Below are 19,689 nucleotides of genomic sequence, written 5' to 3'. Positions count from 1 at the left end.
CCAACTTCCAGAGGCAGCTTGTATCCTTTGGCATATGGCCCCTTCTTCTGTCTCCAAACCAGCAGCATAGCCTCTTCAATTCTTTCTCTCTTCTCTCTGTTCCTATGCTTCTATCATCGCATCACCTTCTATCTTCTATAGTAAAATCTCCCTCTTCCTCCCTCTTATAAGGACATTTGTGATTACACTGAGGGCTGGATAATCTAGGATAATCTCCCCATTTCAAGATCTTTAACTGAATCACATCTGTGAAGTCTGGTTTGCAATATAAGGTAACATATTCAAAAGGTCTGGAGATTAGGACAAGGACATCTTGGAGGGTCATTATACAGCTTAATGTAGTTATCAAAGTCAGAATTCTTGTTAACTCATCACCTGTGAATTTGGGCTCCTCTTTTACTATTTCTGCCCCCCAGAACAGGCCTTCCCTCTGTCTGTGCTCCTCACCCTCATGCTAATGGCCTGTCTTGCCTTTTGACTAGGGGCCACATTCTCATCCCTAAGCCAGTGGCTGAGGCTTCCCTGCAAACCATTATGTCAGATCTTGAGAAAATGCAGTACTCCCTCTAATAGTTTACAGTATAGCAGAGGAGACATACATGCAAGCAAATAGCCAATTTAGAAGACAATTAAAGGGTGTTTGTTATCCCTGTGCCTCATGACATTGGACATAACTGCACTAACAGCCTTCTAAACAGAAGATGATGACTCTTAAGCTCACACTTCTAACTCTATTACAGACAGTCCCCAACTTACAATGCTTCGATTTACAATTTTTCAACTTTATGATGGCGTGAAAGTGATATGCTTTCAAGAGAAACTGTACTTTGAATTTTGAAGTTTGATCTTGTCCTGGCCTAGAGATATGTGGTATGATCTTCTCTCATGATGCTGGGCAGTGGCATCGAACCGCAGTTCCCAGTTCGCACCACGCTCCCGAGGGTAAACAACTGATACAACATTCTGTACCCATCCAATCATTCTGTTTTTCACTTTTAGTATGGTATCCAATAAATTACATGAGATATTCAATACTTTATTATAAAATACGCCTTGTGTCAGATGATTTTGCCCAACTGTAGGCTAATGTAAGTGTTCTGAGCACATTTAAGGTAGGCTAGGCTAAGCTATTATGTCTGGTAGGTTAGGCATATTAAATGCATTTTTGACAACGATATTTTCAATTTATGATGAGTTTGTTGGAATGTAACCAGGCCAGGTGCAAAGACTCCCTCCCACATCCACCACCACAATCACACAAAACATGCGCTTTCTCTACTACTCTTCGTATTTGGATCCTTACATTCTCTGGTCTGTATTTGTAACTTTGTGTTTCTCAGCATGTGAGACCAGATTGCTCTGGGCTCTGGGAGGGCACTCCTTGTCATAGCAAACCCCATGTCTTCCTAGAAAATAACCTGCCGTATCTCATACCTTTTTCCAATCCGCATCTATGTCTGTGCCTTTCTAAAGGTTCTCATTTTTCCAATGGTTTCTGTGGTTGAATTTCTTCTTCTGGCCAACTTAGCCCAATTAGAGAGGAGCTCCTAAGAGATGTTCTCACCCCTTCTTCTATAATCCTTGTAGCATTGAGTAAAGGGATCACCCACCCCTGACTCTCTATTGGAAATCTGGGATGGAGACAGTGGAGGTGGAGTTGTGGAGAGAAGGAATAAGAAGAAAAAAGGGGACACTTACTCAGAATGCCAGGTTCTGGGAGGGAAGCAGGACTTGTGAGGGGTGAGGAAAGCTAGAGATGTGAGGGTTGGGTACAGGCCTGCACATATGTCTGTGGGTGTGTGTGTGGAAGGGAGGGAAGATGGTAATGGAGGGAATAAGCCTGAGATAAGGAGAGAGGTGAGCTAAACCAGAGACATAACTTCACCTTCACATGAGGTGCTCCTTTCAAATAAATATGGTCGTGACTCAGACACCAGGCTGATGAGTGACAGACAGCCTGATGGTGCAGCCAGGACAGGCCTCCTGGGTCCTACCTGGCAGAAGGGACTAGCTTTGGTGAATGGAAATCTCCTTCCCAGAAGAAAGTGAAGCAAACATAAACCACTGATAGATTTCTCTTTCTTTACCCACAGATCATCTATTTCAAGATCTCCTTGCCTGACAGCACCACCCCTCGGCCCCCAAAACCCCGCCCTGCCTCTAAATCTGCCTCCAAGTCCACAGAATCTCCCTCCCTCTTGGCCTCTCTCCCCCAGGAAATCGCCAACCTGACCCATCTTCTGTACTGGCCTCCAACCCCAGGAGATGAAGGGGACCTTTTGGCCTCCACCAGCCCCCAGAACTCCACCTACCACCTAAGGGGTCCTGCCCAGGCCAGCTATGCCCTGGGAGGCTACTTGGAGGTCATCCTTGTGGCCAGAGACCACCGGGGCAGGCCCAAGACCCATGGTGGGGATCTGTTTCGGGCACAGCTGCTGGGTCCTGACTTGAAGGCCGGGGTCCCTGGGGATGTCCAGGATCTGGAGAATGGCACATACCTATTGTCCTTCCCCCTGCTCTGGGCTGGGCAGGCTCAGGTGCAAGTGCGGCTGATCCACTCCAGTGAGGCAGTTGGGGTTCTGCGAAGAATCTGGAGAGAGAAAAGGGCCACAGTTGATTTTAGAGGGTATTTCCGAGGACCCACGGGAGCTGAAGAGACTGTGATTTGCAATGTTGACCCCCAGTCAACTGGAGCAAAAGGGCCTACCTGCCAGTACAGAGATGTGGATTCGAGTGAGCTCTGGTTCTGTGCTCAACCGCCTACCCTGCCCTGCGACTCTTTGGTTGGGCACTCAAGTGGGAGTTACCTGAAAGTGACTACACCACATGATGAGGCCCTGCTGGCATGGTAAGAAACCCATAATCTAGGATGTCTGCCCCAACCCAAGCCACATCCTTCCTCCTAAATATTGTCCCTGTGACCCGATGCCCCTCCCTCAGTTTACATCACTCATTTATTTATACTCTCATTCAACATGTGCTTATTGAGCACCTATTATTTGACAGATATTTCTAAACAGACATATACTACAGTAAACGGGTCAGGCTATCCATTTAGGGAAGGTTACAATTTATCTGGCGTTTAAAGGAAAAATAGGAATTCTCCAGGGAAGATAAGAGATAAGGTATTCAAGATAGAGCAAATGACTTCAGGGCAAAAGTGGCTTGAGTGCTTCATTCACTTGTCTAAATTCCTGTCTTCACTTAGATTTTCATCTGAAAATTCTTTATTATTTTATTAGATCTTCAATTATTTAAGTAGATTTAAAAAATATTTTGTCCAGAATTTTTAGTCGTTCTCAACGTTACGAGTTGGTGTGAATACCTGGGTCTGCCGTATTACTAGGAAAATGGTGTCTCATTCTATTTCATTTGTTTCTGCTGGTATCTTTAACATTTGTTCCTTCTATTTCTTTTAGGATTTCATTCTTTTTTCTAGTTTTATGATCCAGAACAATTAATCCATCTATTTCAATCTTCCTTATGTGGAATAAAAATAGTTTTAAGACTATAAATTTCCGTCTGACTATAGCTTGAGCTGTGTTCTACAAATTTTTGTATATGAGAGCTTCGTTTTCATTCAGTTTTACGTGTTTTATAATTTCTACAGTGAGTTCCTCTTTAACTCATGAGTTATTCAGGAATTATTTTTAGTTTCTGAATATAGAGTAGGGAGTGCCTACCTTTGTATTGTTTTTTCTTAACATATTTGCATTATGACTAGAAATACGGTTTCTATGACATTGGTTCTTTCAAAGTTGTTGAGAATTTATTTGTGACACAGCAAATGCCTAATTTTTTGTTCATATTCTATGTTTCCTTGAAAATAATTCATATTTTCTATTTCTTCAGAATGGAATTCTGAACCTATTTGATTTAGCTTGTTATTTTTTAAATTCCAAACACGTATATCTTCACTAATAGTTTGTCTGCTTAATCTCTTAGTTTCAGACATAAATGTATTATACTGCATTTGTAGATTTGACAATTTCTCTTTGTAATTTCAGGCAGTTTTCACTTTATACATTTCAAGGCTATGTTGTTAAGTACATTCAACTTTATGATTGTTTTATATTATTGGTAAATTATTCCTTTTGCTTTCATGCTTTTTGTCTTAAGTTCTAATTTTTACAATATGAATATTGCTATAACAGCTTTCATTTACTTAGTATTTTCATCGTATACCTTTTTTCATCTCTTTAGATTTCAAAATTTCTATGTGAAATAGTTTTAGGCAAGTCTCTTTACATGACATTGTAGCATTTGTTTAGGCATAGTTACATAAATCATGGAAGAGACTAGATCCATGAACATAACTAACTTTATCTAAACATAATAGGCATTCAAACCAATGGGAACATATTGGATTGTAAATAAACAGAAAAGAGTATAATTAGATCTGAACCTCACAGTATATACATAATCCAGAGGGATTAAAGACCTAAATGTGAGAAAGCAAACCTTAAAGAAGATAATAGCAGATAACACCTTTATGATTTTGGGTTAGTAAAATATTATTTTAGATATAACAAAGGCACAAATTGTAAAGAAAATATTCATAAATTGGGCAATATATAAATCAAAAACTTGCCCATTACAAAAGTCCAATAAACATAGTTTAAGTCAAGGTATAGACTGGAAGATGGTATCTGTGACACACATAATTGATACAGGATTAGTAATTACAATAGATGAAGAAATCTTATAAGGAATACTATTCAGCCATACAAAAGAATGAAATCTTGCCATTTGCCGACAACATGGATGGATCTTGAGGGCATTATATTAAGTGAAATAAGTCAGCCAGAAAAAGACAAGTACCATATCATCTCACTTACATGTGGAATTTAAGAAACAAAAACAAAACCAAGCTCATAGATAACAGAGAACAGATTGGTGGTTGCCAGAGGTGGGGAGTGGGGGGTGGGTGAAATGGGTGAAGGGGTCAAAGGTAGAAACTTCCAGTTATAAAATAAACAAGTCATGGGGATGTAATGTACAGCCTGGTGACAATTGTTAATAATACTGTATTGCGTATTTGAAAGTTGCTAAGAGAATAAATCTTAAATGTCCATCATTACAAGAAAAAAGGTTTTCTTAACTAAAAAACAAGAACTCTTACAAAACAATAAGAAAAATTATACAGCTCAAGAGAAAAGTGGGAAAAGACATAAACAAGAACCACAGAAGAAAAAATATAAAAATATATTCAACTTCATGAGTAATCAGGGAAATTTAAATTAAACCATATGATTATTTAATAATTTTTATATTCACTAAACTTTTTAATCTGACAAAAGAAGTGTGATGAGGATGTGTAGAAATGGAATATCTCATATGCTACTGGTGGGAGTGTCAATTGGCATAACAACTTTGGAGAGTGATTTAACAATACCTAGTAACATTAAAGATGCATATAACCTACAATCCAAAGATTTGCTTTCTATTTACAAATTGTCAAGAAACTTTCTCACATGAGACCCAGGGGACATGTACAAGAATGTTCATTGCAGCCATTGTCTGTAAAAGCAAAATATTAGAAACTGTCTAAGAGATAATCAATTGGAGATGGATAAATGAATTACAGTGTATTGAAACAATGGAATCATAAGAAGCTAAAATGAATGAAGAACAGCTATATCTTATAATTTTATAATTATAAATCTTGAAAACATGAGTAAAGTAACAGTACACACATATGATACCATTTATGTAAAGTTTCAAAACTTGCAAACAATACTATTTAATATTTTAGATACATACATGTATATCAAATGTATAAATGTGGATGAAAATCAGAAACACTTACGATAGTGACTGCATCCTTGCCGGAAGCAGAATGGAAATTTTTTTAATCAAAACAAAAAACTCAGACAATACGATTGTGAACTGCTGAGTAGGCTATAATTAAACAAATAGCTGTTAAATAACTTATTATTTATTATGAATAAAGCTGCTGTGAACAATGAGGTATAAGACTTTTGCAGGCAAATATTTTCATTTCTCTTAGATAAACAACTATGTGTGTAATTTTTTTATTACTAGACTTTATTGTTTAGAACAGTTTTAGATTTACAAAGAAACTGAGTAGATCATACAGAGAGTTCCCATATCTGCTTTCACCCCCATTTCCCCTGTTATTAACATCTTACATTGGTGTGGTATATTTGCTATAATACATGAGCCAATATTGATACATTATTATTAACTAAAGTCCATAGTTTATTTAGTTCTCTGTCATTTTAACCTAATGTCCTTTTTCTGTTCCAGGATCTCATCCAGATACCACATTACATTTAGTTGTCATGTCTCCTAAGGCTCTTCCTGGCTGAGACGGTTTCTCATACTTTCCTTGTTTTTGATGACCTTGACAGGTTTGAGGAGTGTTAGTTAATTATATTGTAATATTCCTCTCTATTGGAACTTGTCTGACGTTTTTCTTATGATTAGATTGGATTATGCGTTTTTGGGAGGAAGATCACAGAGCTAAAGTTACATTGTCATCACATCATTTCCAGGGTACATACTATCACCATGATTGACGAGTGTTGATGTTGACCTAGTCACCTGGCTGAGGCAGAGTTTGTCAGGTTCTCACTGCAAAGCCATTCTCCACACACCCTGCTCTCACACTGCGCTCTCTGGACATCACTCTGTCCAGCCCACACCTCAGGAGTAGGGGGTGATCATCCCCATTCTCTGAGTATTTATGTAACAAAAATGATTCTGCTCCGTGTTCCTTCCAGAATTTAGTGCCAGGAAGGCTTGGTCTCTGCTGGCATGCTTGTATATTCCCATTTGTCAGAGAAGAACTACGTGCTCCAGCTTGGGTGTTCCTTTATCACCTGGACTGTTAGTGAACTGAGAGCCAGTGAGTGGGTTGATAGTAGAAGGTCCTTCTCCCAGATACCTGATAAGATTTTCTCTTCCTCCCTTCATTTTTTCTAACTCTTTATTGTAATTGCCTCAAATCATAAATGTGCTAACTGTCTTGTAACTACCTCAAACCCTTTTTGGACTCAGGCAGAGTAGAAATTACAAGTCAACCATCATATGCCCATATTGGACTCAAGCTTTCACTAGTCGCCCTACCTGAATGCTCACTCTTGGTGTTTCTCTAGGAAAGTGACAGACAAGGTGCTCCCTCGGGGCATTTCTCCAATCCATATCAGAATGGCAGCCACAGGGAACAGCAGCCTGGGTGAGTGGGGCCTGCATATGCTGGGGGGTAGGGGGGTGATAGACTTAGAGGTCCTATTCCTTGACTGGGATTTAGCCCCAGCCCCCTGCCAGGGCAGTGTAGTATTGTGGTTAGTAACATGGGCTGTAAAGGGGGTTCAAATGCTATCTCTCCCCATCACTATTCTTGATCATGGGTAAATTGCTTAACAATTCAGTGCCTCAGTGTTCCCACTTGTAAATGGAGATGAGAATAGTACTTCATGGATTTTTGTAAAAGAGTAAATGAAATAATACATGTAAAGCACCTAGAAGAGTAGCCGGTATTTTGTAAGCTATAAATGTTAGCTCTGTTCTGCTTTTCCCTTTCCTGTAGCCCTGTCCCCACGGCCCGCATGCCGTCCTGGGCTCCCAGCCCCAAAGCCCTCTGGCTTCTACCACCAAGATGTATGGCACTCACTGTTCTGCTCCGCCCGCTCCTTCTCCACTGCTGACAGCATCCTGGGCTGCCTGGCTGGCCACGTCGTCCACATGATGGGAGACTCCACACTTCGGCAGTGGTGGGAGTATCTGCGTGACACCGTGCCCTGTGAGTGGCCCTGAGGGGAGAGGACAGGACACCTGGGGCCTCATGTAGGAAGAGGTGAACAGGGAGGGCTTTGAGAGACAAGACTCCTGTGTTTGTGGTGGAGAGGGTGGGCAGGATGCTGGGACTTTTCCAAGGGCAGTGAGCAAAGGAGTTAGAGCTAGGAGGATGTAATTATTACCAGCGAGCTGCCTTTCCAGTTTAGTTTACCAGAAGTTAAGTAGTGAGCTGAAATGACAGCATAAAAAAAAAAAAAAAAAAAGAAAGAAAACCTTTTAAAGAATACAAATTCTGATAATTCAGAAAAAGACCCCCCATTTAGTTTCTAAAAAAACCCCTCATTTCCTCTCTTAAGTAAAATTACCATGTGAAGGATAAAAAGTTCAAACTTTCGTCCACCAGTCCCCCTCAATTTCTTTTTTTTTCTTTCTTTCTTTCTTTTCTTTCTTCCTTCCTTTCCTTCCCTTCTCTCCCCTTCCCTCCCCTCCCTTCCCTTCCCTTTTCTTCCCCTTCCTTTCTACCTCCCCCCTTCCCCCTTCCCTCCTTCCTTCCTTCTTTATTTTCTGCTTTGCTGCTGCGTCTCAACCAGTGCCTGGCAGAGCTGTGGTTCTCTTAGCACCAAAAACCCGAGTGACTTCTGCTGAATGCTTGTAGTTTCCTCAGCCCCTCCAAAATTAAATTAATCCAACCCCAAATCTTCCATGTGTACCATTTTTCTACATAGTCAAGATTAACGGAAAACAGGAAACCATCACAAGACTTGTGAGTTACCTCCCATTTAGAAAAGAAAAACAATGCTTAACATTTATAGTAGTTATTTTAAATAAAAGTATGTCCTAAGCAGCCAGTTAGTACAGCCAGCCTAGTACAAAAATATTACAAGTCTCGATATCTGAGAAGGAGGAAGGTAGACCAGAAGAGCTAGCCAGAATGCCCGTCAGACTGGGCCGGCTGTTCGGTGATCATAATTTCTGTGAACTCAATTGTAAAGTTAGCAACTGGCTAGTTGTATCACTTGCTTACCATGTTTTTGAGGAAAATCCACCTAAACTTTTATTTCCCATCTCAGACAGGAATTTCAGATACACTCCTGTCTTCCTGTAAAGTTTAGAAATTTGCCATATTGTCACCCTCAGTCACTAGGCCTAATTTGAGGTTCCCCTTTATTTTAAACAGTTTATTGAGGTGTGATTGACAAACCATAAACAGCACATATTTAAAGTGTACAATTTGAAAAGTTATAACATATATGTTCACCCAGAAAACAATTTCCACAAATAAAATAATTAACATAGCCACCATCCAGAAAAGTTTCCTCATGGCCCTTCCTAATCCCTCCCTTTCACCCCTCCCACTCCCTCACTCTCACCCTCCTTTCCCGGGCAACCACACATCTGCTTTCTGTCTCTTTAGCTTAGTTGGTATTTGCTAGAACTTTATATAAATGGAGCCATACGATGTGTACTCTTTTTTGTGTGTGGCTTCTTTCACTCAGCGTAATTATTTTGAGATTCATCCACATTTCTGTGTGTGGCAATAGTTCTTTCCTTATTTATTGCTGTGTAGTATTCCATTGTGTGGATATACCATCGTTTGAATATCCATTCATCGGTCAATGGACATTTGGGTTGCTTCTAATTTTTAGCTATTACAAATAAAGCTGCTATGGACATTTGTGTACAAGTCTTTGTATGGGTACATGCTTTCATTTCTCTTGAGTAAATATCTTAGAGTGGAATGGCTTGATCATGTGATAAGTATATGTTTAACTTTTTAAGAAACTTCCAAACTGTTCTCCAAACTCGTATCATTTTATGTCCCCGCCATCATGGATAGACCTTCTAGTTGCTCTGTATTCTTGCCCATATTTGGAAAGGTGATTCTTTTAAATTTTAACTAAACTAATATGTATGTAGTGTTCATAATGGCTCAATCAAGCATTTTTCATGATGGCTGCTTTAAAGATCCTTATTAGATGATTCCAACATCTGAATAATCTTGGTTTTGGCACCTGATGATTGTCTTTTCTCATTCAAGTCGTGATTGTCCTGGTTGTTGGTATGATGAATGATTTTCTATTGTTTACAGGACATTTTGAGTGTTAAGCTGTGAGACTCTGGATCTTATTTACCGTTGTTCTTTTCAGCAGGCAGTCACTCTGTTTAGGTGTAGCGTGCAGGTCCAGGTGGATGTATGTTCAACTTCCTTTCGGGCCCTGTTGATGCCACCACAGTGAAAATGGAGCAGCAACTCCCACAGCCTCATTGCCACTGGGTGACAGTGGAAGTTCAGCTCCACACTTTGCCCTACTGACACAGGGGCAGGGAGCATGGTGCCAACTAACATTTCTGTACTCCACTTTTTTCTGCTGTTTTGCTGCCAGGTAGGAGTGGAAGCTCAGATCCCTCCCGGAGTCAATTTTATTTTATTTTATGTATATGTTACTTTGAGTTCTTTCTATACTACAAAGAACCAATTAGGTATCTCAAATGGAGATATTCTTTAAAAACACTCAGTAGATGGAATACATAGAATGGATACCACTTCAGAGCAAATTAGTAAGCCAAAAAATTCTTTCAGAATTCAGGTCTTCTCCCTCAGCACTATAGTATTCTTTAGAATTTTCTTTACCTTGTTATAGTTAATAACTCTTTGTGTTAACTTTCCCTGTTCAAATTAATGTGTGATTTCTTTCTCCTGATTGGACCCTGACTGATACGCTAGTAATTCCTAATGAATCAATTTTTGACACTTCTCTTTTTTACAGTAATAAAAATAGCCCTGCAATTTCAGTGGTTTGATGCAATAAAAGTTTATTTTGAACTCACCCAAAATCCAGTCAGTGTTTGGGAGCAGCCTTCCACACTGCTGTTCTCGAAGCTGACACTCCGGAACCCAGGTCCCTTTCATCCTATGTCTCCACTGTCCCCTAGGGCCTCCCCAGAGGTCACTACTGGATCCTCTGCACCCATCCCACTGATAGGAAGAGAGAGAGAGAGAGAGAGAGAGAGTGGAGGGTTGTATGGGGTGTTTTATGTCCAGGCACGGAAGTGGTGTACATCTTCATTGCCCAAGTTCCAATCACCACAATCTAGTCATGGTCCAAACAAGGAATTTGGGAAACACAGTCTTTAGAAAAAGAAAATGGGGTGGTGAGCAACTAGCTAGCCTCCCATTGCCATCTTTCCAATGTATTTACGTTAATTTTAGACATATCAGTGAACTGTGTTTATATTCTTATAATTATGTAAGTATTTTTCTCTTCATAGTTAAAACTAATACAATGATTTAGGTTCTTGCGTAGTCTTTTGTTTTTCCTCGTCTTTTCCTCCCTCCTACCTTTCTTCCCGCCCTCCTTCCTTTCTTTCTCTCTTTTTTCTTTCTTTCTTGTTTTTCATCAATACATATTTATTGAGCACCTGTTATGTCCAGGAACTGTTCCAGGTTCTAGGAATATGGCAGTGAACCAAACAAAAAATCAAGATTCCTGTTATGTTGTGCATAAACTCCAGTGGAAAGACTCAGAAACAACTAACAAAATAAATATACATACAGTTCCAGATAGTGAAAAGTTCTGTGAAAAAAAATAGTATGAAAATGCAAGATAGTGAAGAGGAAGATAGATTAGATGGTCAGGGAAGGTGCTTCTAAGGAAGTTTCATTTGGGCTGAGTCCAGAATGATAAGGAGGCAGCTATGTGATGATCTTGGCAATAATCTCTGGCTCATTCAACTCTCTGCCTCTTTTACAACTATACCTGTTCACCTGAACACACCTGGAGAAAAACATTCAACCATGCTGACTGCTGTCACTTGAAATGCATGCCCACAAACCTCCAGGGGCCTTAATGCTTGCACAGAAGTCACAGTGGTTCTCAAAATGTGATCCCCAGATCAGCCTCATCAGCATCACCTGGGAGCTTGTTAGAACTGCAACTTCTCACACCCCACCCCAGACCTACTGAACCAGAAATTCTGGGGAGGAGCTCAGCCTGTGTTTCAACAAGCCCTCCAGTTGATTGTGATGTGTACTGAAGTTTGAGAGCCACTGCCCTGGTCCCACCGTACCACTCTCCTAGTTGACTACTTCACAGCTTCTCCTCTCTCCTGAAAGCTTCCTCAACCTCACACTCAGCTGATGACCTAACATTTTCTTGAACAAAATGAGCAATTGGAAATGAAATTCTACAGCCTCCTACCACATTTCCTCACCTATCAGCATCTGTATTAGTATTCTCTGTCTTCCCACCTGTTTTTGTAAATTAGCTCTCCATGCTCCTCTCTACAGCTGGTCTGTCCACTTCAGCTCCAGATCTCATCCCCTCTTCCCTGTTCAAGGACATCTCTCTACCAATCTCCCCTCTCCCTCCTAAATCATCTTCCCTCTCAACAACATTATTTCCATCACATTCCCATCAGCATATAAACATGTGACTTTTTACTTTGTTTTCATATTCTTAAGTATTTGAGTCAATTACAGACATCATGACATTCCACCCCCAAATATTTCAGCATAAATCTTTTAAAAACAGAATATTTTATATATATAACCAAAATAAGATTATCACACCTAACAAAATGAATAATAATCCTTAACTCTAATATCCAGTTGATAATCAAATTTCCTCTATTGTCCTTTAAAAGTCTATACAATTGTTTTCAAAGCCAAGATCCATTCCAAGACCTGGTTTGCCCCTTGGTCTCTTTGAGTTCACGCTAGTCCTTTCTCTTCTTCACCCTTCTTTATGGAAAAGTCAGGACCACTTGTCCTCTCAAATATTTCATTCTCTGGATATTTCTGATTGCTTCCCCATGGTGACATTTAGTTTGTCCTCTATTTCTTGTATTTCCTATAGACTGGAATTTAGAGTTAAAGGCTTGATAGAGTCAACTTGAACGTTTGCATAAGTGATGTAAATTCTGTTTGCAGCACCTTGGGGGATGCATAGTATCTGATTATTTATCATCAGTGATCCCTCTACAGTACAGTTATGTTTTCCCGTTGGGACCAGAAAGGAATAGAGTGGTGTTATTTTGGCATTGTATGAATTCCAGAAATCTCCATTAACTATTCTCCTAATGATATTAACACAACAGACAATTATTGCCTGTATCAGTCATTTTATAAGTATTACAAACGGGTGATTTTCTAACTCGATTGTTCTTTCTACTCTATTAGCCGGCCTTCTTTTACAAAAATAATGCTTTCTCTAATTAACTGGAGCTAATAGCTTAGCTTGAAAGATAGCTTCTCTTGGGAAGGCAAGAAAAAATTAAACTATTTCCCTTTAATTACCAATTTACAAAGAAAAGAGCTTTGTAATGGGCTTTAAAATGGTCTTAAAATGGTGACAAATGACTGTCTTTTTTTGAGTATCATTATGGATACATGGATTTTTATAGATTTGGTGTGATCAAACCAAGCTTTTATTCTAAAATCATTATTTTCTCTAATTATTTTCTTTCATTATTTTCTCTAATATTCCAATTTTCACAGTCTCTGCCCAATCACAAGTTGGCTCCTGTGTCCTTTTTGATGTACCTCCAGCATTAGAAAGATTCTTTGATTTCTGACAGTTATCGCAGGCTCACTTTGTACTATTCTGCCTCAGACCTGAAATTTGTTGATTCTCCAGGAATTCATGGGAAATTAGAAATTAATATCTGAGCACTGTAAGTGCGCATTATTATGGGGTTAACATTTTTTCTAGGCCATTCAATAGACAGAGAAGATGTAGATAGATGATAGATAGATTAAAAATCATGAATTCATACTGATATTTCAAATTTATTTTAGAATTAGTTTTATTTTCTTATTTGAATTTAAATTTGTACCTCATTTCTCTTATACTGAAAATCTAACAATACAAACACAATTACTTGTTTGCTGTATCCTATCATATTAAAAAAAAAGTAATTTCAAAGCAACAATACCACTATTACAAGTAACAATAAAACCCCTGAATGAAGTTGAAAGATCCATTTATAGACGAACAAGATTGTGTCAAAAGAACTCAGAAGCCAACTTGAAGAGGCGTCCATTGGACAAAAAAAATAAAAGTACATATGACCATCAACGAAGACAAAAACTGCTGTGGATTGAAACACAACAGACATGTTTAAGTCCATGAATTTATTTATAATGATAACGTTTTGGAGAATTTTAGCCAACCAACTTGTTATTTTAAAAACTGATAAGTAAAGGGAAAGAATCAAGTCTTTATCCTGTCTTCCCTATGTAACCAAGTAGTTGGTGAGGGGAAATTTCTCTCTATAAAAATATTCCAGGGGCCAGGCTGGTGGCCTAGTGGTTAAGTTGGGCACACTCTGCTTCAGTGGCCCAGGTTCGGTTCCTGGGTGCAGAACTACACCACTTGTCAACCACGCTGTGGTGGCAACCCACATAAAAAAATAGAGGAAGATTGGCACAGAAGTCAGCTCAGGGCCAATCTTCCTCAGCAAAAAAAAAAAAAAATTCCAGCTAATAAATAAAGAAGGAATGATAACATTAGAATAGCATCATTTTGGGGCTGGCCCGGTGGCGCAGCAGTTAAGTACGTGCACTCTGCTGCAGCGGCCCGGGGTTTGCAGGTTCGGATCCTGGGCGCACACCGACACACCACTTGTTAAGCCATGCTGTGGCGGCGTCCCATATAAAGTAGAGGAAGATGGGCCAGATGTTAGCCCAGGGCCAATCTTCCTCAAGAAAAAAAAAGGGGAGGATTGGCAGCGGATGTTAGCTCAGGGCTAGTCCTCTTCACACACACACACAAAAAAGAAAATAGCATCATTTTGTAACCCCTAGTGAATTAATGGAGTTAGTTATCATCAATAGCTGCTCATATCACAAAAAGTAGAGATATCCAGACAATATGTGGCTCTTAATGGAAGCACACAATCATTACCTGTGAAGCATTGCTTCGCAAAATGAAACATTGTCCCCCAAAGTGGAATCTGAATTTGATCAAACCTCTAGATCTAACTGCTAGATTATAGGAAATACAGAGGTTAGAGGAAAATGTTAAACACTATTGATGTTCTAAGCCAGACTATGGGAGACTACAGAACAAACAACCTGGTTTCCTTAACAAATAATTGCAATAGGAAAAAAAAAGAAGCAGGTGGAGGTGGGGGAGCTGATAGATTGAAACAGATTTAAGAGACACGGCCACCATATCACAGTGTGTGAAATTTGTGTCTGAGCAAACTGCAATATTCCTTTGTAATTCTTTTTGTCCTTAGAATGCAGCCCCCTCAGTAAGTACAAAGAACTGTGTTGTGAAGTCACTTGAAACAAATTCTTTCTCTGTGTGGTTGTTATCAATTTGATAAATATTTAGGTTTGTTTTTTTCATTTATGTTCCCAGTTTCAGGGATTGCACGTTTTTAGATTTAATTTTTGAATATGTATTGCATGTACATGAATCAAAAGTCAAAACTACAGAAAATTATGCAAAGAGGTTTCCATAATTGAGGTTTCCTCTCAAACTCCATTTCCCTTCCATCTATGGTAAGTATTTTGTTGATTTCTTATTTATCCATCAGATATTTCTTTTTACAAATATAAGAATTTGTGTGTATGTATGCATGTATATATATTAATGGGTGTACATGATTTTATTTAAATTTTTATTATAAAATATAACAAGACAGAGAAAACACATAAAACAGTTTGACAAATTGTCATAAAATGATTACCCATATAACTTCCATCCAAAACAAGAAAGAGAACAAGACCCTCACTCCAGAAGCCCCGCTGATACCATGTCTCTCCCAAGTTATAACTCCCTCTCCATCTCCCACTATTCTAGATGTGCTCATTATTCTTTTATAATATTTATGCCCTTGTTTATCTTTATAGTTTTGCCAACTTATTGGGCATTCCTAAACAATATATGTGAATTTTGCCAGATTTTCAACCTCATATAAATGAAAACATACACTATGAATTCCGTTGTGTCTGACTTCTTTTGCTCAATATTATGTATTTAAGATTCATCCATATTCTTTCATGTAATTGTAGTTCGTCCATTTTCACCGTTACATGGCATTTCACTGTCTGATTATATCACCCCGTATTTTTACGTTCTTCTGTTGATAAGCCTATCATGAAACATGCTACTATCGATATCCTTGTGTGTGTCACTCTTCACTCCCCATGAGCCTCCTTCACTCCCCTGCTTCACTTGGCAGGGCGTCACCTGGCAGTGGTTTTACTGATCAGCTCGTAGGTGTGTCTTGAGACTTATGGATTCTGCCAATTTTTAAAAAGTGGTTTTACCTGCTGACTCTTCCGCCAGCAGTTGTTGTTCCACACTCTTGCCAGCATTTGATATGATCATTTTTAAACATTTATAAAAATTATGGGTGTGTAATAGTGCCTTGTGATTTTAATTGGAATTTCTCTGATCACTTATGAGATAACACTGTATCTTTTTAAGTTGTGGATATTTGGATATCTGATTGATCTGGCACCACTGATTGAGCAGCCAGTCCTTACCCATTGCTCTGCAGTGCATCCTCACCATGAATCAAGTGTGCATAGGTGGGTCTGTTTTGGGGCTCTTTATTCTGTTTAGTGAATCTGTTTGTCTATATCAGAACGAATACCACCCAGTCTTCATTACTATAGTTGTGTAATAATTTTGGATTTCTGGTGGACAAGACCTACATTTTTGTTCCTCTTTAAAAGGGCATTTGGCAATTTTTCGGCCTTCTGCACCTCCATGTGAATCTTTTTAATCAATTTGTGGAATTTCAAAAGAAATTCCTGTTGAGATTTTAATTGTGATTATATTGAATTTGTAGTTCAACTCGGTTTCAACTGAGATATAAACGTGATATAGCTTTCCAGTAATACTATTCTTGTTATTGATTTCTAATATAATTGCACTGTTGCCTGAGAACACATTTCACATAATTCAAATCCTTTGAGATTTAATGAGACTTGTTTTTGGCCCAGTATACAATCAATTTTGTGAATGTTCCACATGTGTATTCTACAATTGACAGCTTTATAAATAGGACTGGTTTTAAAATCATATTGTTCAAATCTTTTACATCATTACTAACCTCTTGTCTACTTATTTTACCAATTACTGAGGGATATGTATAAAAACCTCCTAGAATGACTGTGAATTTGACTGTTTTTTCTCTGTGTGTGTGTATTTTGAAATTTGCTTTATTTATTTATTTAATGCCATATTATTAGATGCATAGCTATTTAGAATTACTATACATTCATGGCAAATTGAATTTTTTATCATTATCAAGAAAACTTTCTTATTTCTAGAAATGATGTTTGCCTTAAAGTCTATACTAACTTTCTTTGGTTACCATTTGCATGGTTTATCGTTTTCTACTAGATTTGTTTGAATCAGGATTTTATTTGAAAAAATACTTTTATGTATACATAAGACCTAAGGCAATGTAATCTTATTCTGAAGAAGAGTTTTCATTCCTGCAAACATCTAAGAGCACTTACAGTCTAGGAACAAGGTTTGAAGTTTTGTGGGCCATCTAGGTAATGCCTGGGAGTACAGTACACACCAACATCCAGAGTAAAGTTCTTCAGTTTCTAGCCCAGTACAGGGAATGTTACATTAGGGTCTCTCCCTTGGTGGATTCTAAGTTCCAACCCCCGTTGTGCCAGCCTATGAAGCCACCAAAAATACATCTCCACCTCTCAGTGAATTTGCATGGATTGGTAAATGATCCCAGGTCAATCTTTTAGGGTCTCAGGCCAAAAGCAGAAAATATTTCACTAAAGTCTTCCTCCTTGATTGCCAAAGGACTTTGACCCATGATCACTCCACCTCTTGAGAATGAATGGCAAAAGCAGAGCTTCATATCTCTGCTGTCTTGACTCACAAATAACCCCAGTTCAGAATCAGCCCTCATCCGTCTCTTTGTGCTGCAATCCTTTCCTTCTTCTCTCTTGATAATTTTTTAAAACGTTTTTTTATTCCTTTTTTTTGTTGTCTTCATCAGGGTAGTTGGGCCAAATCCCATAGTACACCATTAGCAAAAGGTAACCTATAGCATAGACCATTCTGCACCTTTTTCCCCACTTAATATATTTGTGATATATCTCTTTATCAGTACATTTTTATTGCTGTACAAGACTCATTTTATGAATGTCCCTCATTTCTGGGCACCTGGTCTTTTTCAAATTTTTCTATTATAAACAATGCCACCATGAATAAACTCATACATGTGGTATTTGTTATTTTTTCAAGTGATCCTGTAGGGTAGACTCCTAGTAGTCGCATATATCAAATAGTAAATGTAAATTTGTTCGATATCGCCAAAATTCCCCATCTTACACTTCCAACAGCAATGAATAAGGGAACCTCTTTCCTCATAGCTTCAACAGGCTATGTTGTTTGAAGTTTGGATTTTTGTCTCAGTTGAAAAGATGAAAGATCCAACTCATTCAAATATAAACAATTTATTTAATTGCCTTTATATCACTACTTGTACTTGGTATCCTCTTATTTTTCTGGTCTTTCCTTCTCAGTCTCCTCCTCTACCCATCCTCTAAATAATGAAGTTCTTTGAGGTTATTCTTGGACTTTCTTCTTTTCTCCCTCGTCGTGATCTTCCTAAGTGATCTTGCTTATTCCTATGGCTCTGATACCATGCATAATTACAATGAATTCCAAATTTATCTTTCTGACCCAGACATCTCTTCTGAACTCCAGCTGCCAACTTGATATCTCCATGTGGGTGCCTCTCAAGCATCCAAAAATTCAATATAGCACTAACTGCTGGATCACCTTCCTTCTTCCCCAGTCACTAAAACGTAATTCAGACTTCCTGAAACATAGTGAGTACCATTATCTCCCAACTGCTAAAACTGGAAATCGGGGACTCATTGATATCTCCTATTCTTTGATGCTAGCATCCAACCAATTATCTAATCCTGTCTACTCTACATCAAAAATACACCTGTTTCAGTTATTTGGGATGAGTTCTGGAGATCTAATGTACAGCATGGTGACTATGGTTAATAATACCTATTGCATATTTGAAATTTGTAAAAGGGTAGATCTTAAGCGTTCTCATCATACACACAAAAAAGGTAATTATGTGAGGTGGTGGATATGTTAATTAGTTTAATTGTGGTTATCCTCTCACAATGTGTATGTATATCCAAATATCATGTCATACACCTTAAATATATACAATTTTATTTTTCAATTATATTTCAATAAAGGTGGAAAAATTTAGCTACTAAAAGAAAAATATATATATATATGTAAATCTGGAAACCACTCTCTTCCCTCTATCTCTACTTCTCTCCATCCTTGACCATTATCAAGCCTATTGTAAAGTCCTTTAAACTGGGCTTCCCATTTCACTTCTTAGTCCCCCTACCTCCACAGCAGGTTTTCAGAAAAGAGCAAGTATGAGCTTTTTTTTTTTTAAGTTTTATTTATTTATTTTTTCTTTTTTATTTTGTGAGTAAGATCAGCCCTGAGCTAACATACATGCTAATCCTCCTCTTTTTGCTGAGGAAGACCAGCTCTGAGCTAACATCTATTGCCAATCCTGCTCCTTTTGTCTCCCCAAAGCCCCAGTAGATAGTTGTATGTCATAGTTGCACATCCTTCTAGTTGCTGTGTGTGGGACGCGACCTCAGCATGGCCAGAGAAGCGGTCTTGTCGGTGCGGCGCCTGGGATCTGAACCCAGGTCGCCAGCAGCGGAGCTGCGTGCACTTAACCGCTAAGCCACGGGCCGGCCCAAGCATGAGCTTTTAAAATGTAAATTGGATTGTGTTACTCACCTTCAGTGGACTCTAATTTTCCTTGGGACAAAAGTGAAAATCATTAACATGCTCTACAAGAGACTACATGACCTGACCTTGCCTATATCTCTAACCCCACCTAATGCCATTCATTGTGCTCCAGGAGCACCAACCT

At 38.6% G+C, this 19,689-nt stretch overlaps 1 protein-coding gene across 1 annotated transcript in view; it reads left to right on the top strand.

Moving 5' to 3' along the window:
- LOC101402498 (NXPE family member 3-like) overlaps nucleotides 1-19,689 on the top strand; it is a 31,670-nt gene that overhangs the window by 10,521 nt on the left and 1,460 nt on the right. Inside the window, exons 2-4 of the mRNA XM_004442899.3 lie at nucleotides 2,094-2,848; nucleotides 7,122-7,201; nucleotides 7,556-7,768. Coding sequence (XP_004442956.1) covers nucleotides 2,094-2,848; nucleotides 7,122-7,201; nucleotides 7,556-7,768 — 1,048 coding nt within the window. The remainder of the gene's footprint in view (nucleotides 1-2,093; nucleotides 2,849-7,121; nucleotides 7,202-7,555; nucleotides 7,769-19,689) is intronic.

Source organism: Ceratotherium simum, chromosome 26, assembly GCF_057802395.1.
Source record: "Ceratotherium simum simum isolate JZ-2026a chromosome 26, ASM5780239v1, whole genome shotgun sequence".
NCBI classification, from domain to species: Eukaryota; Metazoa; Chordata; class Mammalia; order Perissodactyla; family Rhinocerotidae; genus Ceratotherium; species Ceratotherium simum.
Note: the sequence above shows the minus strand (reverse complement) of the source record. Positions and strands in the feature narration are given on the sequence as shown.